General features: G+C 47.2%; 1 protein-coding gene across 7 annotated transcripts in view; it reads left to right on the top strand.

Moving 5' to 3' along the window:
• The first annotated feature begins 936 nt into the window (after positions 1–936).
• Positions 937–17,399, top strand: part of GIT2 (GIT ArfGAP 2) — a 52,822-nt gene continuing 36,359 nt past the window's right edge. For 6 of the 7 annotated variants that reach the window (XM_038762356.1, XM_038762357.1, XM_038762361.1 and 3 more), the window contains exons 1-4: positions 937–1,062; positions 11,666–11,799; positions 13,239–13,351; positions 15,440–15,545. In XM_038762356.1, the coding sequence (XP_038618284.1) occupies positions 1,011–1,062; positions 11,666–11,799; positions 13,239–13,351; positions 15,440–15,545 (405 nt within the window). In that variant the 5' untranslated portion in view covers positions 937–1,010. Of the gene's footprint in view, positions 1,063–11,665; positions 11,800–13,238; positions 13,352–15,439; positions 15,546–17,399 lie in introns of those variants that run through there. The other variant, XM_038762360.1, reaches the window with a different exon arrangement.

Raw genomic sequence — 17,399 nt, 5'->3', positions numbered from 1 at the left:
GAATATTTATTTATTTTATTTGTACATATTTATTCTATTTATTTTGTTAATATATTCTGTTGTCTGTCTCCCCCTCCTAGACTGTGAGCCCACTGTTGGGTAGGGTCCATCTCTATATGTTGCCAACTTGTACTTCCCAAGAGCTTAGTACAGTGCTCTGCACACAGTAAGCGTTCACTAAATACGATTGAATGAATATTTATTTATTTTATTTGTACATATTTATTTTGTTAATATATTCTGTTGTCTGTCTCCCCCTCCTAGACTGTGAGCCCACTTTTGGGTAGGGACCATCTCTATATGTTGCCAACTTGTACTTCCCAAGAGCTTAGTACAGTGCTCTGCACACAGTAAGCGCTCATGAAATACGATTGAATGAATATTTATTTTATTTGTACATATTTATTCTATTTAGTTAATGTGTTTTGTTCTCTGTCTCCCCCTTCTAGACTGTGAGCCCACTGTTGGGTAGGGACCGTCCCTCTATGTTGCCAACTTGGACTTGCCAAGCGCTTAGTCCAGTGCTCTGCACACAGTAAGCGCTTAATAAATACGATTGAATGGATGAATGAGTACGATTGAATGAATGAATGAATGAGTGAATGACGGTGTCGTCGAAGCTGGTGGGGAGCGCGGGCAGGGCCGGGCCCCGTGCCCTTAGTCAAAATGGCGCGCGCGGGCGGGCGGCCGCCCCTTCCCCATTGGCCGTCGGCAATGGGCGGGAACGCAGGCTCTCCTTTCCTATTGGCCGCCGCTGGGCGGCCCTCCCTTTCCTATTGGCCGCGGGCGAGGTGCGGCCCTTCCTCATTGGCGGAGGGGCGGGCCGCCGGCCCTGCGCCTGCGCGTTGCGGCCGCTGCCGGACTCCGGAGGGGAGGGGGGGGAGGAGGAAGGCGCCTCCGCCCGACTGGCCGTGCTCCGCCATCCGTTAGGAGGGAAGCATCCCGCCGATCCCGGATTCCTCATCCCATTCCCATCCCGATCCCATTCCCGGGGATCGGACGCGGGAACCATGTCGAAGCGGCTGCGGAGCAGCCAGGTGTGCGCCGACTGCAGCGGCCAGGGTGAGTGCGGCCGGGCCCAGCCCCGCTTCGTGACCCTTCACCTCTGACCCCTCACCTTGCATTCATTCATTCATTCAGTCAGTCGTATTCATTGAGCGCTCACTGTGTGCAGAGCACTGTACTGAGCGCTTGGGAAGGACAAGCTGGCAACATATAGAGACGGTCACTACCCAACAGTGGGCTCATTTATTGAGGGGCCCAGACTGAGCCCCTTCCTTCCTCTCCCCCTCTCCATCCCCATCTTATCTCCTTCCCTTCCCCACAGCACCTGTATATATATGTTTGTACATATTTATTACTCTATTTATTTATTTTACTTGTACATATCTATTCTATTTATTTTATTTTGTTAGCATGTTTGGTTTTGTTCTCTGTCTCCCCCTTCTAGACTGTGAGCCCCCTGTTGGGTAGGGACTGTCTCTCTATGTTGCCAATTTGTACTTCCCAAGCGCTTAGTACAGTGCTCTGCACATAGTAAGCGCTCAATAAATACGATTGATGATGATGATGATGAGCGCTTACTGTGTGCAGAGCACTTGGGAAGCAGAAGTCGGCCACATCTAGAGACGGCCCCTACCCCACAGCCGGCTCACAGTCTAGAAGGGGGAGACGGACAACAGAACACAACAAAATAAAATAAATATGTTCAAGTAAAATAAGTAGAGTAATAAATATGTGCAAACATATATACAGGTGCCGTGGGGAGGGGAAGGGGGAACCGCAATCGTCATCATCGGGATGGACCTTGGGAAACGCTTAATAACTAGGTGGCAGGCACTGGACTCTCCCTCTCCCCCTCGCCTTACCTCCTTCCCCTCCCCACATCACCTGTATATACGTATATATGTTTGTACATATTTATTACTCTATTTTACTTGTACATATTTATTCTATTTACTTTGGTTTATATGTTTTGTTTCGTTGTCTGTCTCCCCCTTCCCCTCCCATCACCTGTATATATGCATGTATGTTTGTACATATTTATTACTCTATTTTACTTGCACATATTCTATTTACTTTATTTGGTTTATATGTTTTGGTTCGTTGTCTGTCTCCCCCTTCCAGACTGTGAGCCTGTTGTTGGGTAGGGACCATCTCTATATGTTGCCAACTTGTACTTCCCAAGTGCTTAGTGCAGTGCTCTGCACACAGTAAGTGCTTAATACATACGATTGAATGAATGAATAATGGTATTTGTTAAGCACTTACTGTGTGCCAAGCACTGTTCTAAGCGCTGGAGTAGATAAAAGATCATCAGGTTGTCCCATGTGAGGCTGTCAGTCTTCATAATAATTCATTCAATCGTATTTGAGCGCTTACTGTGTGCAGAGCACAGTACTAAGCACTTGGGAAGTACAAGTTGGCAACATAAAGAGATGGTCTCTACCCAACAGCGGGGTATTTATTTTGCACTTACTGTGTACAGAGCACTGGACTAAGCGCTTGGGAAGGACAAGTCGGCAATATATAGAGACTGTCCCTACTCAACAACGGGCTCACATAATAATGTTGGCATTTATTAAGCGCTGACTATGTGCAAAGCACTGTTCTAAGTGCTGGGGAGGTTACAAGGTGATCAGGTTGTCCCACTGGGGGCTCACAGTCTTAATCCTCATTTTACAGATGAGGGAACTGAGGCCCAGAGAAGTGAAGTGACTTGCCCAAAGTCACATGGCTGACAATTGGCCAAGTAGGGGTTTGAATCCATGACCTGTGACTCCAAAGCCCAGGCTCTTTCCACTGAGCCACGCTGCTTCTCTACGAACTGGAGAAGTATTTAGCGAAGTAAGCCGCTTTGCTTACTGTGTGCCAAGCACTGTACTAAGCACTGGGGGAGATGCAAGGGGGTTGGACACAGGCATTGGCCCACATGGGGCTCACAGTTGTCATCCCCCATTTGACAGATGAGGGGACTGAGGCACAGAGAAGTGAAGTGACTGGACCATGGTTGCACAGTAGATATGTGGCAGAGCTGGAATTAGAACCCAGGCCCTTCTGACCTCTAGCCACTATGCCATGCTTCTTCTTGTGATGATGATAATAATAATAATAAATGATAGGGACCAGACTGCAACCATGCAATCAGCCCCTGAACAATCCCTGCCCCACCCTCTAAGAACAAGGATCTGACCCCATTTCATAGATGAGGAAACCGAGTCCCTCACAGCAGGCTTTTGGCCAAGGTAGGATTCAAATCCGCATACCCTGTCTCCTAAACCAGCAGTCTTTTCCACAGCAGACAAATGGCAGAGTCTGAATTAGAACCCAGGGCCTCCTGTGGCCCAGGCCCTGGCTTTAGACACAAGGCCAAGCTGCTTTGTCCGGCAAGGGATGAGGTTTAGGGGGCTCAGATCTAGTTTTCTAAGTGCCCACACTTAGAAGGATGCTCAGTGCTTAGAACAGTGCTTGGCACATAGTAAACACTTAAACACCATCATTATTATTACTCTAATACTTTTAGTGCTGTCTTTCAAATTAGGTATTTACAGCTTTTTTATGGTTAAGCGCTTGCTATGTGCCAGGCACTGAACTAAGCACTTGAATACACACAATAGGTTGGATTTAGCCCGTCCCACATGGAGTTCACAGTCTTAATCCCCATTTTACAGGTGAGAGAACTGAGGCCCAGCAAAGTGACTTGCCCAGGTCCTACAGCAGACAACTGGTGGAGATGGGATTAGAACCCAGATTCTCTGATGATAATAATAATCATAATAATAATAGTAGTATTTGTTAAACACTTACTATGTGCCAGGTACAGTGCTACATGCTGGGGTGAATACAAGCAAATTGGGTTGGACACAGCCCCTGTCCCACATGGGTGTGTCAGTCTTAATCCCCATTTTATAGGTAAGGGAACTGAGGCACAGAGAAGTGAAGTGACTTGCCCAAGGCCACACAGCAGACAAGCAGTGAGCCAGGATTAGAATCCATGACCTTCCGATTCCCAGGCCTGGGCTCTTTGCACTAGGACACCTTTTGTGGAATCATTTAACTGCTTCTGAGGTTTAGTAGAGCACCTGGAAAATAAACATTCCATGCATAAAGATGAAAATGGCTACAATTGGCTTTTGTAATTTGTGGCATTTAAGTACTTATTGTGGCTCAGGCCCTATTCTAATCTTTGGGTAAAGGCAGTCACACCGTCACTTTTTCGGAATAAAGAGTTCTGGTGAAGTCCTAGTGTTTGTTAAAACAATTTGTGTTTTGTTTTAAGTTTGGAAGGCAATTTGAAGTTAGAGTAAATTCATCAGAGCCGAAGATGATCATTTCAGTGGCTATGCAAGACAGTCAATACATTTTGAAACTGAAGACGGCAATTCCTAAGGCTGATGCGACCTTTTTTTCCTGGAACAAGCCCCCATCTAGTAATCAACCAGACCTTCCTTGATCAGGGGAGCCTCAGAACTAATAATGATGGTATTTGTTAAGCACTCACTATGTGCCAAGCACTGGGGTAGATCCAAGGTGATCAGGTTGTCCCACATGGGGCTCAGTCAATCTCCATTTTACAAATGAGGTAATCGAGGCCCAGAAAAGTGAAGTGACTTGCCTAAAGTCACACAGCAGACAAGTGGCAGAGCTGGGATTAGAACCCACGACCTCTGAATCCCATCCCGGGCTCATTCCACTAAACCATGCTGCTCGGTGACACATAGTGTAGTCAAACCACACCACCGACCGCCAAGGATACTGTGGAAAGCTTTTTACTTAGTTTTACCAAGTAGCAAGGGAGTGACCCCCCCAAACTCACACACGGTAACTTCACCAAGAGTCCAATACCAGTTTGCTGGTCAAGGGAGCCCACTCTGCCAACCTTTCTTCTTTCTGCTTCCAAGTGCCATGGTCTTCTGCCACTTAATAGTGCTGTGCTCCTGCTCTCCTCCTCCGTGCTTCTTTCCTGAACACTTCCTCTAGGTTTCTGCGGCCTGCTGCTTCCTCGTGATTCAACGCCACCGCCTTTTAGCTGCTTTAGGCGTCTCAGCTGGGCTCCACATGCACTCATTTATTGGTCCAGGCCCTTTGCAAGGTAGAACAGGGAGAGAGGGCTCCGCCTCCCTCCAAGCCCCCAGGCCACAATCACCTGTCTCAGGTAGAATTCATCAGTGCCTTGGCCAGTCTCTTCCTCAGCAATCACCTGTCTCAGGAAGAATTCATCAGTGCCTTGGCCACTCTCTTCCTCCTTGTTGTTTGTGGGATCACAAAGTCACTGGTTTTTTTTTTTCAATGTCATTTGTTAAGCGCTTGGGTAGATCCAAGCTAAGCAAGTTGGACACAGTCTCTCATGGGGCTCATGATCTTAATCCCCATTTTACAGATGAGGTAACTGTCTTCATCCCCTTTTAACAGATAAGGGAACAGTCACAGAGGAGCCAAGTGACCTGCCCAAGGTCACACTGCAGACAAGTGGCAGAGCTGGGACTATTGCTCCATAAACTCAATCGGGGCGTGTTGCAAGAAATACTGTTTACTGAAACACATATTCTTTACATTATACTGCCCTTTCAATAAGCTTCCTTTTCTTCGCCTTCCTTCTCTTGCGATTGGCTCTAGTTTCTTGTGCCGTTAACTCTGATGTATAGCCCCAACTCAGAAACTTCCTCTTTTTTATACCGGTGCTGTTACTTCTCAAAATAACTACTTCTTAAAGAACAAAGAACAATTACTTCTCAAAAGATGCTTTGTTTTGGTTTTGGGGGGGTTGTTTTTGTTTGTTTGTTTTTTGACCAAGGAACATGTTTTTTATTTCATTTTATTTTTCTTCTCCAGCACAGTGGTAGTTTTAAATGCCTAATCTACCAGGCCTTGAGTCACTTCCTTCCTGTTTTGCGATTATCTGACAGCTCTGAAGCTGCCGTGTGGACTGGTGGAACAGGAATTTTTCATTTCTATTTTGTGTCCTGGCTTTTCTGCAGAGCAGTAATGAAACGGTACTGGGCATGCATGTAATCTTGGAACATAGCTATCAATTACAGACACACAGATCTGGATTTTGATAATCAGCGGACAACAGCGCTTCAATTTTAGTAAGCAAAGTAGCCCACTAATGGCTTTAAAAAACAGAAACAAAAACAAACTCTGTTAAGTGAAAGTAGGTGGAGATTGCGTGGTTTGTTTGGAAGGGTCCATGTATAGCTCTAAAAAATAAAAAAAAAGGAACTCTTCACCAGTTACTTAGATGTCTGCTTGTCCAGACTGTAATCAGCTTGCTCACAATCTGCTCTGTGTTGTCAGAGAACGATGAATTATGTGTTTGTGATGAAAGAGTCCATCCCAGTCCTTTGAGAACTAAGTTCAGTGGCTTTTCTACCCGCTTCTGTTATGTATGTGAATTGTCCGTTGGCTGGTATTTCAAATCTAAGCTCCATTTCAAGTGATAGTAGACTGCAAAGGGCTGATATCCTAGGGGGATACAGTACAGAGTAGAACAAAATCATTTTTTGTTGTTTGTTTGTTTTTAATTTTTGCCCTGATTCCTCGCCTTCTGTTTCCAGTACAAATCTGTTAAGAGAAAATGGCCATTTTGATGGGCTTTTTTACTTTAGAATGTCATAACTGTGGTGTTTATTAAGCTCTCACTATGTGCTAAGCACACTACTAGATAATCAGGTTGGACATTTATTCATTCATTCATTCATTCACTCTTCATTGAGTGCTTACTGTATGCAAAGCACTGTACTAAGCGCTTGGGAAGTACAAATCGGCAACATATAGAGACGGTCCCTACCCAACAACAGGCTCACAGTCTAGATGGGGGAGACAGACAACAAAACAAACCAAGTAGACAGGTGTCAATACCATCAGAATAAATACAATTATAGCTATATATACACCGTTAATAAAATAGAGTAATAAATATGTACAAATATACACAAGTGCTGTGGGGAGACACAGTTCCTTATCCACACAGGGTTCGCACTGTGAGGAGAAAGGAGAACAGGTACAGAACAGGAACAGGTTTTACAGAAGAGGAGACTGAGGCACAGAGAAGTGAAGTGACTTGTCCAAGCCACACAGCAGACAGGAGGCAGAGCCGGGATTAGAACCCAGGTCCTTTGACTCCTTGGCCTGGGCTTTTTCCTCTAGGCCACGCTGCTTCTCTGGTGCCATCATTTTTCAATGGCTCTTGATTAATTGCCAGCGCTCCAAGCCACGTCAGCCCCACGACCACTGTTAACATTTAGGGGTTTAAACTTTCATCCTCAGGACACACTCATACACACACACACACACACAAATTATATATATTTATACAGATACAAGTATAGAAGGAGGTGTGGCCTCATGGAACGAGCATGGGCCTGGGAATCAGAGGATTTGGGCTCTAATTCGTACTCTGCTACTTACTGGCTGTGTGACTTTGGGTGAGTCACTTCACGTCTCTGTGCGTCAGTTGCTTCATCTGCAAAATGGGGATTCAGTACCTGTTCTTTCTCCTACTTAGACCAGGAGCCCCGAGTGGGACCCGATGGCCTTGATGACTTAGCACAGTGCTAAGTGTGATCGGATAAGTGCTTAAATTCACAGAGTAGCAGTTTGGGTGGAGAGGAAAGGGTAGTTTTTAGCGACGTTGTCAAGGTTGAAAGGATTTAGAGGCAGAGGGAATAGGTGGGTTGAACAAGAGAGGTGAGTCCTTCTAGACTGTGAGCCCACTGTTGGGTAGGGACCGTCTCTATATGTGGCCAACTTGTACTTCCCAAGCGCTTAGTACAGTGCTCTGCACACAGTAAGCGCTCAATAAATACGATTGATTGACTGATTGAGAATAACGCCAGGTTTAAGGGCTTGTGAGATAGGAAGGATGGTGGTGCCATCTGTAGTGATGGGAAAGTCAGGGGAAAGATGGGGTTTGGATGGGAAGCTAAGGAGTTCTGTTTTGGATAGGTTAAGTTTGAAGCGTCGGCGGGACGTCCAAGTAGAGATGTCCTGAAGGCAGGAGGAAATGTGAGACTGCAGAGAAGGAAAGAGATCAGGGTTAGCGATGCGGATTTGGGAATCATCCACATTGGGGTGGTAGCTGGAGTGAGTTCTCCAAGGGAGTGGATGGAGATGGAGAATGGAAGGGGTCCCAGAACTGTTCATCAGGGCCCACATGGGGATCACAGCCCAAGTCAGAGGGAGAACAGGTATTGGATCGCCATTTTACAGAGGAGGTAACTGAGGCCCAGAGAAGTGAAGTGACTTGCCCAAGGTCACCCAGCAGACAAGCGGCGGAGCCAGGGACCAGAACCCAGGTCCTTCGGACTCTCAGGCCCACGCTCTGTCCACTAGATGCAGCGCGGCTCAGTGGCAAGAGACCGGGCTTTGGAGTCAGAGGTCATGGGTTCAAATCCCAGCTCCGCCGACTGTCAGCTGTGTGACTTTGGGCAAGTCACTTCACTTCTCTGGGCCTCAGTTCCCTCATCTGGAAAATGGGGATTAAGACTGTGAGCCCCCCGTGGGGCAACCTGATCACCTTGTAACCTCCCCAGCACTTAGAACAGTGCTTTGCACATAGTAAGCGCTTAATAAATGCCATTATTAATGAATTAATTAGGCCACGTGGCTTCTCGGTGTAAGACTTGTTAGAGAACAAGGAACAGAAGCTAATAACCAAGGCGCTGGCTTCTGGCAAAGAAAGCAGCGTGGCCCAATGGAAAGAGCCCAGGCCTAGGAGTCAGAGGACCTGAGTTCTAATCCCGGCTCCGCTACTTGTCTTCTGGGTGACCTTGGGCAAGTCCCGTGATTGTGGGCCTCAGTCTCCTCACGTATAAAATGGGGATTCGATAGCCATCCTTACCTCTCCGCTGGATTGCTCGCCCTGTGAGGGACTGGAACTGCAGCTGATCCGAACAGAGTGCTTGCCCCATGGTGAGCATTTTAACAAATATCACACTTATTCTAATTATTAGCTGTATTGAGTTTGTGGCGTTGGAGAGAAATCCCCATGAAGATGTGGTGGAGGCCAGCGGAAATGGGAGATTCTAGAAGAAGGGAGGGGTTGGAGCTCGAGAGGTAGGGATAGAAACCACCAGAGTGGCCAGATTCCCTCCCTGAGTAAGTGAGTTAGAGAAGTGGCGCGGCCCGGTGGAAAAAGTCCGGGCCCAGGAATCAGAAGGACCTGGGTTCTAATCCCCGCTCCGCCGCTTGTCCGCTGTGTGACCATAGGCAAGTCTCTGGGCCTCAGTTCCCTCATCTGGAAAATGGAGTAGAAGACTGTGAGCCCCATGTGGGACAGAGACCGCGTCCAACCCGATTAGCCTGTATCTACCCCGGCGCTTAGTACAGTGCCTGGCACATAGTAAGACCTTGATAAAGGCCATTAAAAAAACTCCCCCAAACCTGGAGGTGCTGCAAGCTGAATCAATCAATCGATAGAGTATTTACTAAGTGCTTACTATGTGCAGAGCACTGTGCTAAGTGCTTGGGAGAGGACAGGGCAACAGAAGTCGCTCCTCTGGGTTCCAGAGAGCAGGAGTGGAAAGAGGTAGCCAAAATGCTCTTAAAGGACTAGCACTTTTTCAACTCACCTCAGCCCATCCCAAGAGCAGTATTGTATTCTCACCCACCCATATACCATTAGATAAAAGCTCACCTCCTCCAAGAGGCCTGCCAAGACTGAGCCCCCTTTTTCCTCTCCCCCCCGCCCTCCCTCCATCCCCTCCCCACAGCACCTGCATATATCATCATCATCATCATCAATCGTATTTATTGAGAGCTTACTATGTGCAGAGCACTGTACTAAGCGCTTGGGAAGTACAAATTGGCAACATATATGTTTGTACAGATTTATTATTCTATTTTACTTGTACGTATTTACTATTCTATTTATTTTGTTCATGATGTGCATCTAGCTTTACTTCGATTTGTTGACGACTTGACACCTGTCCACATGTTTTGTTGTCTGTCTCCCCCTTCTAGACTGTGAACCCGCTGTTGGGTAGGGACCGTCCCTCTATGTTGCCAACTTGTACTTCCCAAGCGCTTAGTACAGTGCTGTGCACACAGTTAGCGCTTAATAAATACGATTGAATGAATGAATGAATAAAAAAAAAGGAAACTAGGGAAACTGCAGGCTGAATGGCTTCTCTGGGTCCCCCAAGGCAAAATAATCCGAGAGACCAGGAACGGGAAGAGGTTGCCAAAAGGACTAGCATCCTTTCGAATCACCTCACCCCATTCCTATTGTTTTCTCAGACACCAAGAAAAATACCATAAACCCCCCGCCAAAAAACCCCCAAAACCTAAGGGGGCTGCAGACTGAGTCGCTCCTCTGGGCCCCCAGAGACCAAGAACAGAAAGAGGTAGGGAAGCAGCGTGGCTTAGTGAGTAGAGCTTAGAACGGGAGTCAGGAGGACCTGGGTTCTAATTCCGCCTCTGCCGCCATCTCCCGTGTGACCCTGGCCAAGTCACTTCACTTCTCTGTGCCTCAGTGACCTCATCTGTAAAACGGGGATGAAGACTGTGAGCCCCGTGCAGGACAGGGAGCGCAGCGCTTGGAACAGTGCTTGGCCCATAGCGAGCGCTTAACATGTACCATGGAGAAGCAGCGTGGCTCAGTGGAAAGAGCCCGGGCTTTGGAGTCAGAGATCATAGGTTCGAATCCCGGCTCCACCACATGTCTGCTGGGTGACCTTGGGTAAGTCACTTAACTTCTCTGAGCCTCAGTTACCTCCTCTGTAAAATGGGGATTAAGACTGTGAGCCCCACATGGGACAACCTCATTAGCTTGTTTCCCCTCCCCAGCGCTTAGAACAGTGCTTTGCACATAGGAAGCGCTTAAATGCCATCATTATTATAATTATTAGATTATTATTAATAATAATAATAATTAGAGAAGCAGCGTGGCTCAGTGGACAGAGCATGGGCTTGGGAGTCAGAGGTCACGTCATAGGTTCAAATCCCAGATCCACCAATTGTCAGCTGTGTGACTTTGGGCAAGTCACTTCACTTCTCTGGGTCTCAGTGACCTCATCTATAAAATGGGGATTAAGATTGTGAGCCCCACGTGGGCCAACCTGATCACCTTGTATCCTCCCCAGGGCTTAGAACAGTGCTTTGCACATAGTAAGCGCTTAACAAATACCAAAATTATTATTATTAATTATTAGATAGCCAGAAGGGTCTTAAAGGACCAGCACCGTTTTGACTCACCTCACCCCATCCCAAGGGTAGTATCGTATTCTGAAACATCCAAATACCATAGAAAAAGACAAAAAGAAAACCAAAAGTGTTAAAGGAGAAGAGGAGGCCACTTCTTTGGTGAAACAACCATCATTCCAGCCTGTTAAATCCTGGTCAGTCGGTCGTATTTACTGAACAGTTACCGTGTGCAGAGCACTGTACTAAATGCTCGGGAGAGCACCGTCCAACAATAAACAGACACATTCCCCGCCCACACCGAGCTTACAGTCTAGAGGGGGAGAAGGACATGAATAGAAATCATTAAATGACAGATATGGACATACGCCCTGTGTAAGGAGGGGGTGAATAAAGGGAGCACGTCAGGGTGATGCAGAAGGGAGTGAGAGAAGAGGAAAGGTGGGCTTAGTCAGGGAAGGCTTCTTGGAGGAGGTGGGCCCCCGAGGTCCCCCTCACGACCCGGTCCTCATTTTCCCTCCAGATCCCACGTGGGCGTCTGTAAACAGGGGGATCCTAATCTGCGACGAATGCTGCAGTGTCCATCGGAGCCTGGGCCGACACATCTCCCAAGTGCGGCATCTTAAACACACACCGTGGCCAGCGACGCTGCTTCAGGTAAAACCATTTCCCCGCCCTGCGCTGCCGAAAGGAGCCCCAGTGTCGCAGAGCTCCGGGAGCTCAGTGCATTCAGTCAGTCGGTCGTATTTATTGAGCGCTTACTGTGGGCAGAGCGCTTAACTCGGTTCTTGGCAGAGGACAGTATAAATACAATATTCCACTAAGTACTCTGTGCGTGTGGAGCACTGGACTAAGCCCTTGGGAAGTACATCATTGTACTTTCCAAGCGCTTAGTACAGTGCTCTGCACACAGTAAGCGCTCAATAAATACGATTGAATGAATGAATGAATGTGATCCCTGCCCATAAGGAGCTTTGTGATCAATAGGACACTCCTGGCTTGTGAAGTGTTTAGTAAGGTTTATCTGGATATAGTGGTTTAGAGGTGCTAAAAGATTCAATCTTATTTATTAAGCGCTTACTGTGTGCAGAGCACTGTACTAAGTGCTTGGGAAAGTACGATATAACAATAAACTGACACATTCCCCGCCCATGAGTTTACAGTCTAGAGGAGGAGCGAGATTAATGTTAGAGCTGTAGCATCAGGGAGGGCAATTTTTTGGCCATTTCGCTCTTTGGCAAAAATGTTGGGCAGATCATCTGCTGAATTGGAAGATCACGAAAAGCTCTCCAATTATATAACTTAATCAGGGTGAATCTAGCTGTTTCCTGCTTACCTGGTTCACCTTTTCCCTCAAACTCTTTCTCTGGGGCTGTGTTGCGGAGTGTTTGCTGGTGTTGGTTGAATTTCTGGAGGATTTGAAATTCCTCAATACTGAGCTGAAGGGAAGGCTTAAATGCTTTGGCCTTCCCCTTCGGGCTTCCCAAAACGACAAAGCTACAATTTTCTTTCTATTCCTCCTTGACACGTTCTGTAAATAAATGTTGCCCCAGATTAAGCGTGTGTGCGTTTGATTTGAGCCCCTCTTACGATGGCAGCGTGAGCTCCTTAATTCTCCCCGCCTCTGAAGCTCCTGCGTAACTTTATACTCTGAGAGACAGTCTGTGTAAAAGTCAAAAGATGAACCCGATTTTCCGCTCTGCTTTTCCATTGAATCGGGAGAGAGGGCGGTTTTTCACTTTTGCTCCTTGGTTTCCCGAGAGTCAACCTGAGAACATAGAGTGAGGTCTCACCTGTGAGTCTCAGAATTGAAGACTGGCTTCTCTTTTCCAAACTCTCAATTACCCCCGGAAGACAGTCGGGACTTGGATCCAAGAGCGTCAAAAGGTGGTTTCAGAAGGAGGCCCCCCCAGATTCGAAAATGGATTTTCAGGCCTCCCCACCCAGGATCAGTACTATTGAGGAGCACTCACTAAACTAAGCACTTGGGGGTCTGACGGAGAAAAAGACGCGAGCCCTGGCCTCAGGGAGCGAACAGTCCGATGACCTGTTGTTGTTCGATACTTTAAAGTGTGTTATATAAACTTTGGTTTTAGATGGTTGAAACGCTGTATAATAATGGTGCTAATTCTATATGGGAACATTCTTTGCTCGACCCAGCCTCTGTTATGAGCGGAAGGCGGAAAGCCAGTCCACAGGATAAAGTACAGTAAGTGACGTGTTTAAATGTTTTTTTTTCCTTGGCGCTGTTGGCATCCATCAAAGCAGATCAGTTAGCGCTGTCCCCCTATTTCCTCTCCCCCATCTCTCACCCTCCCCTCCGCCCATTGGCAAGTGCAGAAACAGAGCGGAGGGATTAAATCTGCTGCGAAGTCCATTAGAGGCACAGAGAAGCAGCGTGGCGTAGTGGATGGAGCCTGGGCCTGACAGTCAGAAGGTCATGGGTTCTAATCCCGGCTGAGCCACTTGTCTGCTGTGTGACCTTGGGCAAGCCAGTTCACTTCTCGGGGCCTCAGTCACCTCATCTGTAAAATGGGGCTGGAGACTGTGTCCAACCTGGCTTACTTGTATTCACCACAGCACTTAGTACGGTGCTTAGCACATAGTAAGCGCTTAACAAATAGCACAGTTATTATTACACTATGTACGGGTGCTGGTGGAGCTGACTGAGAGGAAATAACCCCTTCCCTTTGCACCGAGAAAGCTTTGGCTGAACTCTTTTTTTTTTTTTATGGTATTTGTTAAGCACTTATTATGTGCCAGGCACTGAACTAAGCCCTGCGGTAGATGGAATACATACTTATTACTCTGTTTATTTATTTATTTATTTTACTTGTACATATCTATTCTATTTATTTTATTTTGTTAGTATGTTTGGTTTTGTTCTCTGTCTCCCCCCTTTTAGACTGGGAGCCCACTGTTGGGTAGGGACTGTCTCTATATGTTGCCAATTTGTACTTCCCAAGCACTTAGTACAGTGCTCTGCACATAGTAAGCGCTCAATAAATACGATTGATTGATTGATTGATGGAAGCTTCTCAGGTTGGACACGGTCCCTGTCCCACGTGGGGCTCACAGTCTGAATCCCCATTTTACGGATCGGGGAACCGAGGCCCAGAGAAACGATGCGACTTGCCCGGGGTCACAACGGCAGACGAGTGGCGGAGTCGGGATGAGAACCCAGATCCTTCTGACCCTCAGGCCCAAGTTCTGCCGTCTAGACCACGCTGCTTCTACACTGTTTACTGTCTCCTCAGGGCTGAAATCCCGGTTCAGCTGACCGTGCCTCAGTCATCTCATCTACCTCGCCGCCGCCCCCATTCCCACGCTTCCTCCCTCTGTCCTGGAACTCCGTCCCCCCTTCAAATATGACAGACCACCACTCTCCCTAACTTCAAAGCCTTACTAAATCTCCTTCAAGAGGCCTTCCCTGGCATCGCCCTCAACTCCCCTATCCATTCTCCTTTCTGCATCGCCCATGCACTTGGGTAATAATAGTAACTGTGGTATTAGTTAAGCGCTTACTCTGTGCCAGGCACTGTACTAAGCGCTTAGGTGGATGCAGGCAAATCGGGTTGGCCACAGTCCCTGTCCCACGTGGGGTTCACAGGCACAATGCCCATTTTAAAGATATGGTGACTGAGGCCCAGAGAAGGGAAGTGACTTGCCCAAGGTCACACAGCAAGACACGTGGTGGAGCTGGGATTAGAGCCTACAACCTCTGACTCCCAAGCCAAATTGTACTTCCCAAGCGCTTAGTACAGTGCTCTGCACATAGTAAGCGCTCAATAAATACGATTGATTGATTGATTTCCACTAAGCCACACTGCTAGGTAGACTTGATCCTTGTCTTTAAGGAGCTTCGAGTCAGTTGATCAGTCAGTGGTATCTGTTAAGCGCGTACTATGTACAAAGCACTGTGCTAAGCACTTGGGAGAGCATAATACAACAGAACTAGTGGACAACCTTCCCTGGCCATAACGAATTTCCAGTCTAGAAGGAACTTCTTTCAACAAGAAGTGGGATCAACGTTCCTTAACAATAACGATTGAACCCCACACACCCACATACCAAAGAGGTTTCGACTCCTCTTTTACATTTTCCAGAATTTCCCGCCTCTTTTTCGCACGCGAGACTAAAGATTGATTGATTTGTATTCATGGAAAATATTGGTCCACCCACTCGGATTTCATACTCTATGAAAAAGCATTTCGCTCCCCTTTCCCCGGTCTCCCTTTAGAGAAACTGCGCCAAGGACTAACACCGTTTGCGATTCTCTGTCTTGATTCTTTACCAGTCCCAATAAGGCAGAGTTCATCAGAGCTAAGTACCAGATGTTAGCATTTGTTCATCACTTGCCATGTCGGGACGACGACAGTGTTACTTCCAAAGACCTGAGTAAGGTGAGCCTCTCTATCGCTCTCCCTTGTTTTCTTCCCCCTCTCCTCCCTGGCAGCAAAGTACTCAATCTGAGGAGGACCACCATCACTTGACCCCCCTCCTTTCTCTCAGACAAAAGAATTAGCTAATAATGGTATTTATAAGCGCTTACTATATGTATGCCAAGCACTGTACTAAGTGCTGGGGTAGATACAAGCTAATCAGGTCCCACCTGGGGCTCACTGTCTAAGTAGGAGGGAGAACAGGGATTGAATCCCCGTTCTGCCGACGAGGGAAAAGCGAAGTGACTTACGTAAGGTCACACAGCGGACGGGCAGCGGCGCCAGGATTAGAACCCCGATCCTCGGACTCCCAGGCACAGACTTTTTCCACTGGGCCTCACTCGTCCATCAAAGTCATGCGGGAGGAAATTAAATTTTTCCTTGGGATCTCTGGGATGTCGGGAGTAAAGGTAGGGTGGGAGGCGGTTAGAATTTGGGTTCCAGTCTTTAAACTGACAGCGATCACCTAAGGGATCTAAGAAATGGAACGGTTAGAATTTGGGTTCCAGTCTTTAGACTGACAGCCATCACCTAAGGGATCTAGGAAATGGAAAACCCAACCAGATACGACATTTCTGGTTCCAAACTGTATTTTCTGGGCTCTTTGTCTCACTGGCAAGGAAACGGGGAGGCAAAAGAGAAGACAACATCAGGTACCACCAGCATTAAAAACACAATAATAATAATAATGGTATTTGTTAAGCACTTACTGTGTGTCAAGCATTGTTCTAAGCACTGGGGCAAATCCATGCTCATCAGGTTGGACACAGTTCCTGTATCACATCATCATCATCATCAGTCGTATTTATTGAGCGCTTACTGTGTGCAGAGCACTGTACTAAGCACTTGGGAAGTACAGGTTGGCAACATATAGAGACAGTCCCTACCCAACAGTGGGCTCACAGTCTAAAAGGGGGAGACAGAGAACAAAGCCAAACATACTAACAAAATAAAATAAATAGAATAGATATGTACAAGTTAAATAAAGAGTAACACGTATGTACAAACATATATACATATATACAGGTGCAGTGGGGAAGGGAAGGAGGTAAGATCGGGGGGATGGAGAGGGGGACGAGGGGGAGAGGATGGGGCACACAGTCTCAATCCTCATGTTACAGATGAGGGAACTGAGGCCCAGGGAAGTGAAAGGACTTGCCCAAGGTCGGCAAGGTGGGAAAAACGATTTGGGGCAAGCGGGTTGATCCACTTGAATTTCAGTCTGTTCCACCAGAGAGAGAGAGAGAGTCCAAAGGGGCACTTAACATACAGTCATTGTTTCAGCCCTCTTACCTTGAGAGGGAAGGAGCTGTAAACTCTGGTGGATGCATTAAAATATCCCAAACTTCCCTTCAGATGCTTCTTCAGGTGAAGCCCCCATTTGTGACCTTGGTATTACTCTGTTCCATTGTCCTCTCCCAAGTGCTTAGCCCAGTGCTCTGCACACAGTAAGCGCTCCCTAAATACAACCGATTATTACAACCTACGTTCTGATACCTCATTTGCGGCGCATAACCCAACAATCGTCCTGATACGATTTACTGAGCGACCCTGGGTGCTCAAGTCTTACTGAGCACTCGAGAGCAACCAAACCAGAACGGGGGTTACCTCCTGCCTACAAGAAGCTTCCCCTTGTAACGCGACTCAACCTAGTCTTTCATTTTCCACTTTTTTTTAATGGTATTTGTTAAGCACATCATACGGCCCAGGCACCGTTCTAAACATTAGGGCAGAGACAGAGTAAACAGGTTTGACACAGTCCCTGTCCCACATGGGGCTCACGGTCTTCAACCCCATTTTTACCGACGAGGGAAT

The sequence above is a fragment of the Tachyglossus aculeatus genome, chromosome 21 (assembly GCF_015852505.1).
Source record: "Tachyglossus aculeatus isolate mTacAcu1 chromosome 21, mTacAcu1.pri, whole genome shotgun sequence".
Classification (NCBI taxonomy): Eukaryota; Metazoa; Chordata; class Mammalia; order Monotremata; family Tachyglossidae; genus Tachyglossus; species Tachyglossus aculeatus.
This window is presented reverse-complemented; position numbering and strand designations above follow the sequence as displayed.